Source organism: Schistocerca americana, chromosome 2, assembly GCF_021461395.2.
Source record: "Schistocerca americana isolate TAMUIC-IGC-003095 chromosome 2, iqSchAmer2.1, whole genome shotgun sequence".
Taxonomy (NCBI): domain Eukaryota; kingdom Metazoa; phylum Arthropoda; class Insecta; order Orthoptera; family Acrididae; genus Schistocerca; species Schistocerca americana.
The window spans coordinates 324,152,726-324,165,573 of NC_060120.1; the positions used below are offsets into that span (position 1 = coordinate 324,152,726).

At 43.0% G+C, this 12,848-nt stretch overlaps 1 protein-coding gene across 1 annotated transcript in view; it reads right to left on the reverse strand.

Moving 5' to 3' along the window:
* The window catches only part of LOC124595538 (acyl-CoA Delta-9 desaturase-like), a 120,700-nt gene that overhangs the window by 5,502 nt on the left and 102,350 nt on the right, over window positions 1–12,848 (reverse strand). The window contains exons 4-5 of the mRNA XM_047134312.1: window positions 7,272–7,477; window positions 1,830–2,015 (exon numbers count right to left, since the gene is read on the reverse strand). Of these exons, the coding sequence (XP_046990268.1) occupies window positions 1,830–2,015; window positions 7,272–7,477 (392 nt within the window). The remainder of the gene's footprint in view (window positions 1–1,829; window positions 2,016–7,271; window positions 7,478–12,848) is intronic.

Genomic DNA, 12,848 nt, shown 5'->3' on the forward strand with positions numbered 1-12,848 from the left:
CCCTCCAGCACTACTTTAGACATTAGTCGAGTCCATGCCACGTCGTGTTGCGGCACTTCTGCGTGCTCGCGGTGGTTGAAAATAGCGAAACGAGTCTCTCGACAAATGGGGTGCTACACAAAGAGCGGAGCATTTTTCAGTATGACCATATGACTAACGCTCATAATTTTATACACTAAGACAGTGGAACAGTTACATTATCCATGATGGTTTGAACACTGCATTGTTCAGCAATAAAACACTCATAAAAAAACTGTAAGCAGACACAGTTTTGCCACAATGGAGATTTATTTTTCCGTATTGAGTTTGGGACCTAAGGCGATCTTCAGTCAACAGCATACTGTTTTCCTACAGTCTTAGACCTTATTCGTAAAGAGAAAGTCACAAATACACGAGAAATGTATGCCACTGCTTAGATCAGAAACTAGCTACATTGATATAAATAGTTTCTTCAGCGAAACTGTAGCTGTTTACAATATTACAGTGTTGATTTTCACTTTGATTACATTTTTATCAGAACTATTTTTCAATTACGATGCGAGATATGAAGTTCTTTTTTGTATTAGGACAAATAAGCCCTCGGTCACAAATATTAAGTCAAAATTTACCAGGTTTCGACGCTACTATGAGCGTCGTCTTCAGAATTAAATTAACTGTTCTAAAACATAATAGGTATACAAAACATTAATAAACTAAAGTGTGTACTGACTGGAGAGAGATGCTGTACTTACAAGTCACATTCTAAACAAATATAAACCGGAAAGGCGACGTCATGAAAAGTTGTAAATAAAATAAGATGGCGAGCCGCTAAGGGCTGCTCGTACCTGAGTGAACACGGGTTGCAACAAAGCGTCGTAACCTGGTCAATTTTGACTTAATATTTGTGACCGAGGGCTTATTTGTTCTAATATAATTCTGACACGGTCACTGAACCTTAGCAGCTATGTTCAAAGTTTTAGTTCTTTTTTGTTTCGAAAGATTTTATCCACCCCTAACCAGTTGTCCGTACAACGGCTTTATCAGATACCTTTTGGCCGTAATTTTCCGGATTCCTATATGGCTTTCATAGCTACCGTGATGGTTCCAGAACACACGAAGTTCCCCTGTGCTTTCACCCTAGAGGCCATTTCATACCGTTATCCGTCTCCCGTTACTTGCAGAAGGCGTTTGATTGAAGTAAGACCCAATAGCTTGGAGAAGCATATCCTGACGGATCACAGCATTTTATGTAGCAATTACTATCAGATAAACAAACAACTGCCATAGAAGTACAAGTACCTGGCTTACTGAAGTGAACAAATGATGATGTGGTTATATGTTTCAGCGCTACTTTTCGGTAAAAAGGTGGGCAGCCGTACTAAATTTGTAGGGTAAGCCTGTCACCATACAGCAATTTGTGCCCTATCACTATTTCACTGTAACAAGGCTAGGATGGGTCGAGAGTTGTGCATCAGTAGTTCACTCAATAAGAATATTTCCCGCGGAAAGGTTCCAGCTCCGGTGCAAATTTTTAATCTATCTGGAAGCTTCAGCAGTCTGGCAGTTTTACATATTCGGAGATCGTGACTGGTGAGCCAGGAAGATGTGAGGTCCAAGTCAAAATCTTAGGTGGAAATGAAATGTGGATTACAAAGGTACCCACTTCATATTTGTATTGCAACCGCGAGGAAGATCTGAGGTCCAAGTTAGAATTTTAGATGGAAATGAAATGTGCATTACAAATGTACCCACTTCAGATTTGTATTGCAACAGTATATCCTGCTGATATAGAACTAGGCACTGCGAAGTATTTAGGCAGTCGCAACAGCCAGAATGTTGCTCCGACTTACCTGTCGTACGGCTTGACTCCCCAAATGTGTGCGGCGCTGTTGACGAGCCACGTGCAGTTGAGGGACAGCGTGTAGCGGAAGATAGCAGCCACGTGCCACGACACCCAGGGGTCCTCGCCCCACACACGCACCGGGATCCAGGCGGGCAGCACGAAGCAGAACAACGGCATGATGAAGAGGTACCACCTGCAGTACGAATATGTACAGTCGTATAAAAAACAGCCTTCGGCTGCAGATATTGCATCACCACAAAAAGTCAGTTTCATTAGGGAAAATCTTACACAGTAAAATATGTAATATTTCAAGGGCAGGTTGCGTATTCAGTTAAGTTTAGGAGAAAAAGATCTTGGTTTGATTCTGTGCGGATAAAATATCTTCAGAATGTCTTTAACGAAAGCCCCATTTCGCTCGTGGCTTAATGAAATACATAAACAGTTTTCAAAATCGGCATAAAGCACTGTGGAACACAAGTTCTTAACAGAAACGATCTCTATAATCACATTAATGAGGCGAAACGCAAGAATTGACGGCAACAAAACTTTCCTCTTAGTGATATACAGTGTGATCAGAAACTGAAAAGCTTGTAAGGGTGTTGTAGGGTAAGTTGTGCTGAGAAATAATTGTTAAGAAAAAAATTCGATTCGTTGCGCCGTTTCCGAGTTAGTTACTAAAGTTAGCTAATCAGGGCGCTGCAAGCGCAAATTCCTCTGCTGCCAGATTCAATTAGTGTCAGTTGTTCCCATAGCGTGGATCACAGCGCTCGAGATTGCTCGGTCCTTGGGTTGGGTTCGGCCCCTACTAGAGTCCCATGTCCAATTTTTGTATCGTTCCCCTATTTTGTTAGAGGAAACCAGAGGAAGAACACGTTCTGCGACATCGTCTCTGGTGGGGTGCTTGAATCTGCACAGGTGATGGCCTGATTTGCTAACTTCAAGGCGCCATGTATCGAATTTTTTATTAACGTTTACTTCGTAGCACAACCTACCCTGCATCACTCTTACAAGCTTTCCAGATTAGTCCTGATAGATCTGTGTAATATCATATGTACATTTTGCGTGTAGTTGACAAGGAGGAAAAAAAAATGTTCAAATGTGTGTGAAATCTTATGGGACTTAACTGCTAAGGTCATCAGTCCCTAAGTTTACACATACACCCATACCCGAGGGAGGACTCGAACCTCCGCCGGGACCAGCCGCACAGTCCACGACTGCAGCGCCTGAGACCGCTCGGCCAATCCCGCGCGGCACAAGGAGAAAAACTGTTGAAATTTATCTTCTGAACGACGATGTTTCTGGGTTTGAAGTGTGCTTTTTCTAACTTGTTTAAGAAAAAGGGTGTGATGGTTCCTTTGAAGAAGACACGTCAAATTTCCTTCTCCAAAGAACTCGTCGCCGACGGAAGGTTAAACTGTAACGTTTCTTCCTTCTTTCCGCCTCCGTCAACCCAAGAAGATCTGTCAACGGAGACTACACGTTCATAATTATGGGTGAAATATAACAGTTTGAGATACGAAACGTTCTAGGCATCACGAAAGGTATTCGAAAGGTCAAAACTTGCAAAACCGGGTAAATATGTACACATGTTCTACATGGTAACCAGCGGTATGGCGCGCAATGCCCGCTCGCGGGTAAACTGGTCTTACACCGCACGGTATTCTTCCTATGACTATGCTGACGCTCTCACACCATGACGCCGATACCATTGGTACCATTCCATGATATTATACATACAAAAAAAAGACCTCTATTTTCTCCTCGTCGATGCCTACCTCAAATTGGTCCGTAAACTGGACTAAAAAAAGGATGAATGTCACCACTGGTCCATTTAATCGCATCTGTCATATCGTTGCGAGTGGGAGATATACGATATTACGAACATAGAGAGACCAACTATGTGCAGATCCCGACAGACACCGTAAGCTCGAGTTACAGAAATTAGTTACCACCCTGAAATACAGCGCCGGCCGCGGTGGTCTAGCGGTTCTAGGCGCGCAGTCCGGAATCGCGCGGCTGCTACGGTCGCAGGTTCGAATCCTGCCTCGGGCATGGATGTGTGTGATGTCCTTAGGTTAGTTCGGTTTAAGTAGTTCTAAGTTCTAGGGGACTGATGACCACAGATGTTAAGTCCCATAGTGCTCAGAGCCATTTGAACCATTTTGAACCTGAAATACAGCAATGGTTGCTATGGAGCGGTATAACTGGTGTAAAACTGGTAACAAGTGATCAAACGATCTTCCACTGATGACACAAGTTGTGGTAGTGAAGTGTTGTGTATGTGTCAGGCAATTGTATGGTATCAGCGTAATGAGGTAGGTCAACTTGGAGACTTCACAGAATGGCAGAAAATGACAATAGCGTTCAGAAGCGTCTATGGTCATCCAATGAATGAAATTGCTCGATTTGTTGCTGTATCGACGGGTACTCGCAACTATGTATAGAGTGTTTTTAACTAAACTTTGCCGGCCGGAGTGGCCGAGCGTTCTAGGCGCTATAGTCTGGACACGCGCGACCGCTTCGGTCGCAGGTTCGAATCCTGCGTCGGGCATGGATGTGTGTGATCTCCTTAGGTTAGTTAGGTTTAAGTAGTTCTAAGTTCTAGGGGACTGATGACCTCAGAAGTTAAGTCCCATGGTGCTCAGAGCCACTTGAACCATTTTTGAACTAAACTTCCGCTACTTGAGCCAGTGCAGACGGAACACTCCATACTGCATGAGTACCCAACGTTATAGTAGTGATGTCGAGAGCGTACGCTGCAGGATTTGCGTTGTTAGCAGTGTTAGTGCCATGACTTGCCTTTAGGCGACAGTACTGCTATGGCGACGTAGAGCTGAAACACAGGCATCAGGGTGCATCACAGTTGCCAGCAGTCAACATGGGCCTAACAAGGTCAGCTGCACTTTTACCTGCAAAGCTGTTTTATCAAAACAGAAGCAACAGTTCTGCTGCTCTTCGAGAGAATCGACGCGTTAAAGGAACAGAGAGAGGTCCTCTTTCCGCACGGGTGTTGAAGAATATGATTCGGAATATCGAATTTACTGGGGATTTTGGGAATTGTTCCTGGGAGAGGGCGATGGGCAATTGCGTCACAAATTGATGAAGTTTCTGTTGCCATGGCTGAGTATGCTGGACGCAGTGTACAATCTACAAGCAGTGCACGAGCTGTATAGAAACAGCAGACTATTCTACGAGCTGTGCCACGACACCTGACTATTCCGTGGCCCAACGTTCGAAACGTGCTGCGTCAAAATGTATTTCTTTCAATGGTTCATTCGTTATTTCTCTCCCGCATGTTCTTACAAATGTTTTCACAAAGTTTCTTTGTCCTACGAACACTCGTTTTTCATGGAGGCCTTCTCAAGTAACGAAGGTTATAATTAAAATAAAATAATTAACCTTCTTGTAATACTGAGTAACAACAATCGCGGTAAAAAGATCCAACCGACAGGAGCTGGAGAAGATTTTCACTCCTTATCAACGACACTCTGTTTCAAACTCGACAGGAGTTGCTGCTGTCAGCGAATTCAGCTTAATCTCAACCAGTTTACGAACGAATGTTTCGAAGTGAACAGCATGGAGTGGACGTCTGGAGTCGAGTACCACGCTAAACGGCATTCCTTACGACGGGAGATAAAGCAGTACGATTTCAATGGGCCAAACAACACAGAAACTGCACCTTATCTGACTGGAGGCTTGTAGTTTAGTCCGAAAAGCCACGATTTCGCCTCTTTACAAAGGATGCAAGGCACTGCGTGCAAAGATGCCCACGAAGTGTTCAAAACGCAATGTGTGGTGGGTGTATTAGAGGCCGAGTGTAGTTGTGTGATGTGTTTCTCGTACCATGACTTTGGCTTATTTGGGTAAGGGGTTTATTTCAGCACCCTCTGTGACCAAGTGTTGCCGTTCCCTCTATATCTCCGTGATGAGTGTCCTTCGGGCACTCTGTCTTCCAAAATAACAGCTGTGTTAATGTACTTGAGGGGCATTCTACATTCTGACACTCTACCGTAACTTGATTGTCGCTCTAAAATTCCAATCTTAACTCCATAGAATATGTCTGCGATTATTTGGAAATCAGGTGAATAAACGTAACCGCAATTTGGCAGCATAACGGGACCTAATCATCAATGAGTGTTTTCAGCTGTATATGGCATACCTGAAAGAAAGTGGACTTTCTTCCTCGGCTAGCTGAAGCCATTATTAAAGTTAGAAGCTGTGTTACAAGATAATAGCATGATACTTGAAACTTCCTAGCAGATTAAAACTGTGTGCCGGACCGAGACTCGAACTCAGGACCTTTGCCTTTCGCGGGCAAGTGCTCTACCAACTGAGCGACCCAAGCACGACTGATGACCCTTTCTCACAGCTTCAACTCTGCCAGTACCTCGTCTCCTACCTTGAACTGAAGCTGTGAGGAGGGCTCGTGAGTCGTGCTTCGGTAGCTCAGTTGGTAGAGCTCTTTCCGACAAATGGCAAAGGTCCCGAGTTCGAGTCTCGGTCCGACACACAGTTTTAATCTGCCAGGAAGTTTCTTATCAGCGAACACTCCACCGCAGAGTGAAAATCTCTTTCTGGTAATAGCATGATGTCGCCCGAGGATGAATAATTTTTCTGTCCGATGTGTTTCCCTTGAAACACGTGACCTTAATGCCACTACAAACCTTATCATAACCGCCTCAAGCACTTCGAACCTCTCAGACGGTTTGACATCTAAATCGAAGATTGACGATATTATTTTTGCCACACACTGCCTTCGGGCGTCGTCTGCGTGTATTAGCTATATTTTCCTATCCTTGATCATGGGCCTATCTCTTGACCGAGATAGGGGTGTTTACTGTTATCACAACCACCCACACGGCTTGATGATACGATCTTCAGAGGGCGCAATACTCCGTGTTCAAAACTTCTTAGAAGTGGAATGCCATCAATAGTGCTAATGTGTTTGGTGTTTCTGTGTTAAATGCGTGTTTCCTTTTAATGAAATTCACGGTGTTAGGAGCATATGTGCAGATGTTGTACCTTAATATGAACCCACTTCAGTGTGTTGTTTGATTTTTCTCTGCGTCGAACAGTCTTGCCGGAAACATGTCAAATAATTCACCACCTGATGTTTTCTGCACAGTCGTAACTGCACAAAGAAGTTGACTATGCCTTTCAGTATAGACTATCCATTTTGCGTCCGCACGCCCACACGTCAATAGCTGATTTGCTGCCAAGGTTAAAATAAACATTAATGGCTGGTATCTGCCCTGCGTACTTACGTCAACCCAAAAACAAACTATCGGTATTAGCTATAATAATTAGACTGCAAAAGAGGTAAATACTGGTGTAACGTTGCTCAGTACACTGTCCTCGGTCATCAATAGAAATATCTGCACCTACTCCGGTAAAACGCTGTAGTTTGGCGACCAGTCTTGTAGGTAAGGAGTCTTCAGGGGTTACACACCTCTTCTGCCACATGACGAGGGGATCCCGTTCCAGGTCCGACATGTCCACTTTTTTGCCCTTCTCGCTCACGTCAGGATGCTTGCGGACCATCAGCCAGCCGATGTGTGAGAAGAAGAAGCCGCGGCTCGAGTTGTGCGGGTCTGCATCCGTGTCCGTGAACTTGTGGTGCACCCGGTGGTCACGCACCCACTCGTAGATGTGGTTCTGAAACACGAGAAACAGGTGGCAGCTGCGTCTTATGTTGCTCTAGTACAGATAGTTGGGATCGACGCCAAGTTAAACAGCCCAGACAAAAACGTAGTCCCAAAGGAAATAAAAGCAAGTACCTTCTAAGACATTTTCAAAACAATACGTCTGAATGCAAAACTTTACTGTTTGTACAATGATAATTTCTAATACTACAGCAAAGAATAACGTACTTACATATGATAAATTTTGAAATTTCGAAAACGTAGAACATACATTGTAAGTAGGCTGTTTAGGTTTTTATGTTAGTAACGCCACGTAGCGCTCTGTATGAAAATCACAAACTGTGCTGTGTGCAATCTGTGTCTGGTTGGCATTGTTGGAATATTCGCTATTGTAGTGTTGGGCAATTGGATGTGAACAGCGCGTAGCCTTGTCTAGCTGGAGGTGAGCCGCCAGCAGTGGTGGATGTGGGGAGAGAGATGGCAGAGCGGACGATCTGGACGTGTGTCCGGCAGAAAAACGAAATTTGTAAGACCGGATGTCATGAACTTATATATATATATATAATATATATATATATATAAGACCGGATGCCATGAACTTATTATATATATATATATATATATATATATATATATATACTATTAACGTAAATCTTTCATTTGCTAACTATGCCTGTCAGTAGTTAGTGCCTTCAGTAGTTAAAATCTTTTATTTAGCTGGCAGTATTGGCGCACGCTGTATTGCAATAGTTTGAGTAACGAAGATTTTTGTGAGGTAAGTGGCTCATGAAAGGTATAGGTTATTGTTAGTCAGGGCCATTCTTTTGTAGGGATTATTGAAAGTCAGATTGCGTTGCGCTAAAAAAAATATATTGTGTGTCAGTTTACTGTTGATCAGAATAAGTAAAGAGAGAAACCTCTGAGTACGTTCAGTTTTGCTCAGCTGTTTGAAAATCAAATAACGTAAGAGGTTTACCAGCATTATCATTCTTAATTTTTCTAAGGGGGTGTTTCAACATGACATGCATGAGATACAAGTCTCCTATAGTGCTCTGTGGCTGGGCAGGCAGCACGTACGACCGCAAAGTAGAGGTTCCGGGTTCAATTTTGTTTACTGACACCGAATTTTACTTGATCGGATTACAGAACAATGGTGCTTATTGCTTCGTGAAGACTGGTGAATTGCTGATTGAGGAAGAAGAAAGTCTCGTGTGTGAATCTAGTCACTAACGATCGGGAGAGCGAGAAACTGACCATAATTGATACCGTTACATCCCATGTGCAGTCGTAGGCAAGAGGATGATACAGCATTCAGACGACAACGCACAGACAGATCTGATCAGCTTATACAGACGAAAATTCTCGTGTGATGTTAATTAATGTTCGTTTTCTTTCATTTTTGCTATGAAAATCCGTTTGGAACATTTATAGTGTGTTTAAATACAGCATTCGGCCAATAGAGATTAAGGTAGACTGCATAGTGAATATTTTGCTTCGCCGTTAATCGTGATTCGTGTAATATGTGAGTCATTTCCATCTATTTTATGCTACGAGCCTTCGAATGAACGTGAATCACTTTTTTTCATTAAGAGAGATCTTAGCTACTATAATTTTTAGTTCTGCAGTGTTGGTGGTTCGACCGATTTTGAGGAACAGTTAGTGAATAATATCAAACTTCCTGGCAGATTAAAACGTGTGCCCGACCAGACTACAACTTGGGAATTTTGGCGAAGGACCCAGATTTTTAGTCCCGGTCTGGCAGACATTTTTAACCTGCCTGCAAGTTTCATACAACCGCACACTCCTCTGGAGAGTGAAATTTCACTCAATGAATAATACCACCAAGTAGAAACCGACATGAAATTTTGTGTCACCTTACAATTTTGTTCAAAAATGGTTCAAATGGCTCTCTGCACTATGGGGGTTAACATCTGCGGTCATCAGTTCCCTAGACTTAGAATTACTTAAACCTAACTAACCTAAGGACATCACCCACATCCATGCCCGAGGCAGGATTCGAACCTGCGACCGTAGCAGCAGCGCGGTTCCGGACTGAGTACAATTTTGTGCCGAAATGGGTCTGGGACCCTGAATTCTGCCAGTTAAGGGCAATGCTCTTACCGGCTGAGCTATCCAGGCATGACTCATGACCCGCTCTCAGTCCTACTAAGACTTCTTTCCTACTTTTCAAACTGTACCGAAGCGCTCCCACTTAATTTACTGGCCTAGCAGACCTAGAAGAAAAGAAATCCTAAAAAAACGGCTTATCACCCATCTAGCGGCTTATTTCCAAAAATGATCAACCACCATTCAGCGGAGTGTGGGCTGTTTTGTAACATCCTGACCGACTGAAACTGTGTGACAGACCGAGACTCCAACCCGAAATCTCTTCTTTTGGGCGGTAGGCTTTCAGCAGGTGAGCTATCCAGGCGCGGCTGACGATCCTCTATCACAAGTTCAATTCCGCCCGTCCCTCTCACCCACTCGTTCCTACTAGCATTTCCCGCAAAATGTAAAATTTCTTTTTCGGATTCCTGTTCGGCACCTAGTTCTCATCTCTCTGAAACTCATTTTCGTAACTGGAGGAGGAGGAGGAGGATGTGGAGATGAATCTTTAGCGTACTGTCGACCACGAGGTCATTAGAGATGGGGCACAACCTCTGATTAGGAAGGATGAAGAAGAAAAGCGGCCGTTCCCTTTCGAAGGACTCATCCCGCCATTTTCCTTAAGCCATTTAGGGAAATCACGGAAAACCTAAATCAGGGTGACCGGATGCGGGTTTGAGCCGTCGTCCTCCCGAATGCGAGTCCAGCGTGCTAACCACTGAGCTATCCCGCTCGGTTTCTTAACTGCACACATTCACTGCAGAGTGAAAGTTTCATTCTAGAAATTATCATATTACGAGCAGTTTTCATTATTGCTCACTATCATTTACGTGCCACGTGCCTGTGAGTGTCACTTGCCTGCCCAAGAAGGAAACGTTTCGGAAAGGCAAGGAAATATACAGTTCCAGTCGATTCTTAATGTGTCATGTAAAGGACAGTACTGTCATGGTCTGGATTTCCCGAAATCTATCAACACGTGAACTTTCAGAAACATTAGAATAAAACACATTCAGTATTACTGATGTATTTCTGACAGCATAGCTGAGGTCAGGCGACTGCAGCTACTGTTGATGGCTACTAAAGCATTGGCAGTTCACTCACGGTCAGATGTTTTATTTCCTAATAGCACGTTTCGAAACCATACGGGTATTTCTGTGTAAGTTTTCCTTCTCCAGGTTTCCTGCTAGCCCGTGGAGCATTGGAACGAGTTTCACGTATAAACAAAGTGTAAGCATATGTTTACTTTTATTACGTTTAGATACTGTCAACAAGATGGTAACATCCCAGCGACTCGCGCGCCCCGATATGAATGCGTCATTTAGCGGCATACGGGAACCGGCTAGAGAAACGAGGAAGCATTCCGTTTGCAGCTGAGCGCGCAGGCACAGTTGTGCCGCGCTTTTAGAAGCACCGAGGTTCAACCTCCCGACTAGCTATTCACATTTAGATTAATATTCGTGCTGATTTCCACCTCGGGATCTTCGGCCGACGTTTGCTCATTGATTTTCAAGACTTTCGCCGTCACGAATGGCTGAGTATTTGATAGTACCGGGCACTCGTTATGGCGAAAGGTAGTACGGTACGTCAGTAAGTGGTCGCTTTTGCGCATGATTCAGTTGTCTGTAATGAGTTTCTATCCAAAAAAAAGCTGCTCAAATATCCAGTCAGATCTTGGTAAGACTTCAAAGTAATCTTAATCATGTCGAACACCACAGCTGACACTGACTTGTGTTATTACCCTTTTACTGTGCTATGACCGGTTCTTGGAATATCTTCAGCTTGCCGAGTAGTGCTAAAGTCATGGCATAAATGGTTTGGTTGTCATATGTAATGTTAACGACCAAAACCAGAAACAATGATCACAAAAAAGTAATGCAAAGATTGGCAGCTTGCTTTAAACGTACAGAAATATAAAATTGTTTACTTCACAAAAGGCAGAAAAGTATTATCCTCTGACTACAACATGAATCAGTCATCTCATGCAACAATCTGAGTGTAATAATTTGTGGGGACATGAAATGATCACATAAACTCAGTCACAGGTAATATATGCGGCAGACTTAGTGTCATTTTGGGGATGAGGGGTAAATGCAGTCAGTCTACAAAGGAGACTGTTTGCAAATCGCTTACACGTCCCATCTTAGAATAATACTTAAATATGTGGGAGTCTTACAATATAGGACTTTCTTCTGTTGAACATTTACAAAGAAGAACGGAATAAAAGCTAGGAAAGAGAGAGTCGGTAAACTGGGAATTAGAAATGGACTCCCACCAATATGTTAATACATTATTTGATTTCTTTTCATTCAATTCCCGATCTGGCGATATATCAATTATTTTCGTAAAGTGTGGACAAACTGAAGTTATTCCAAAAGTGGTTAATTCATTTGTAGGTCTAGTGTCAGAAGATCAATTATTGTACGGATTGTCGGAAAGATGGAACATCAGCCCATAGCGTGCAAGCAACCCTGGAAAGAGTTCATGAAGTGTTTGCTGAGTGAAAAACAATCAGCAAGAGCAATGTAATCTCAAGGTCCAAACGCATTCCAATACGCCTTACTGGTTGGAAGAGCCACAGCAGAATACCGAAAATGTTGCCATCCTTAAGACAGAGCTGCTACGAATGTCTCGTAGTTTGGTAAATCACGTACAGTGCTTTATCGACATCAACAGGGGCCATTTCGAGGTTGTTTTATAATGAGCATTTCCCCTGTTCATTAACTAGGGTAATTTTGTTCATGTTAGATTTGTAAACATTTTGCGGGTCAGTTTTATGTTGGCCGGCCTGGGGCACCCAGTTTTGGAGTTATCAGACAGCCTGTTAACTTCAAGGTGAGGGAAGTGTGACAATTATAACCTATACTGCTGTTGACATGCATACAGAGTGTTCGGAAAGCCGCTGTGCACTGCACTGCGGACTACGGATGTAGATTACAAATAAAATTGGCAGAACAGCAGTTGGAAGAACTGTTTTTGGTAGATATGCGATTGTTCTTTACTTCGTTGTTCTGTCGAGTAACATTTAACTGTTTGGTGCAGTTGATGAAAGCTACTGAACGCGATGTGTTCTATTTAGATGTTCATGTTGTTTTTAATTTATGGTACTCTGAATTCTTCTTGTTGATTTGATTATTTATTTTAGACACGTTTCTCGTTCCATAGACCCAAAAATGAGGTGATTCTAGTGGTGTGGAACATGTCAGAAAGTATAACACAAAAACATAGAACATTTGAATATAATATTCACTTCCCTGGTCATTTGTCTAGATATGTGAATA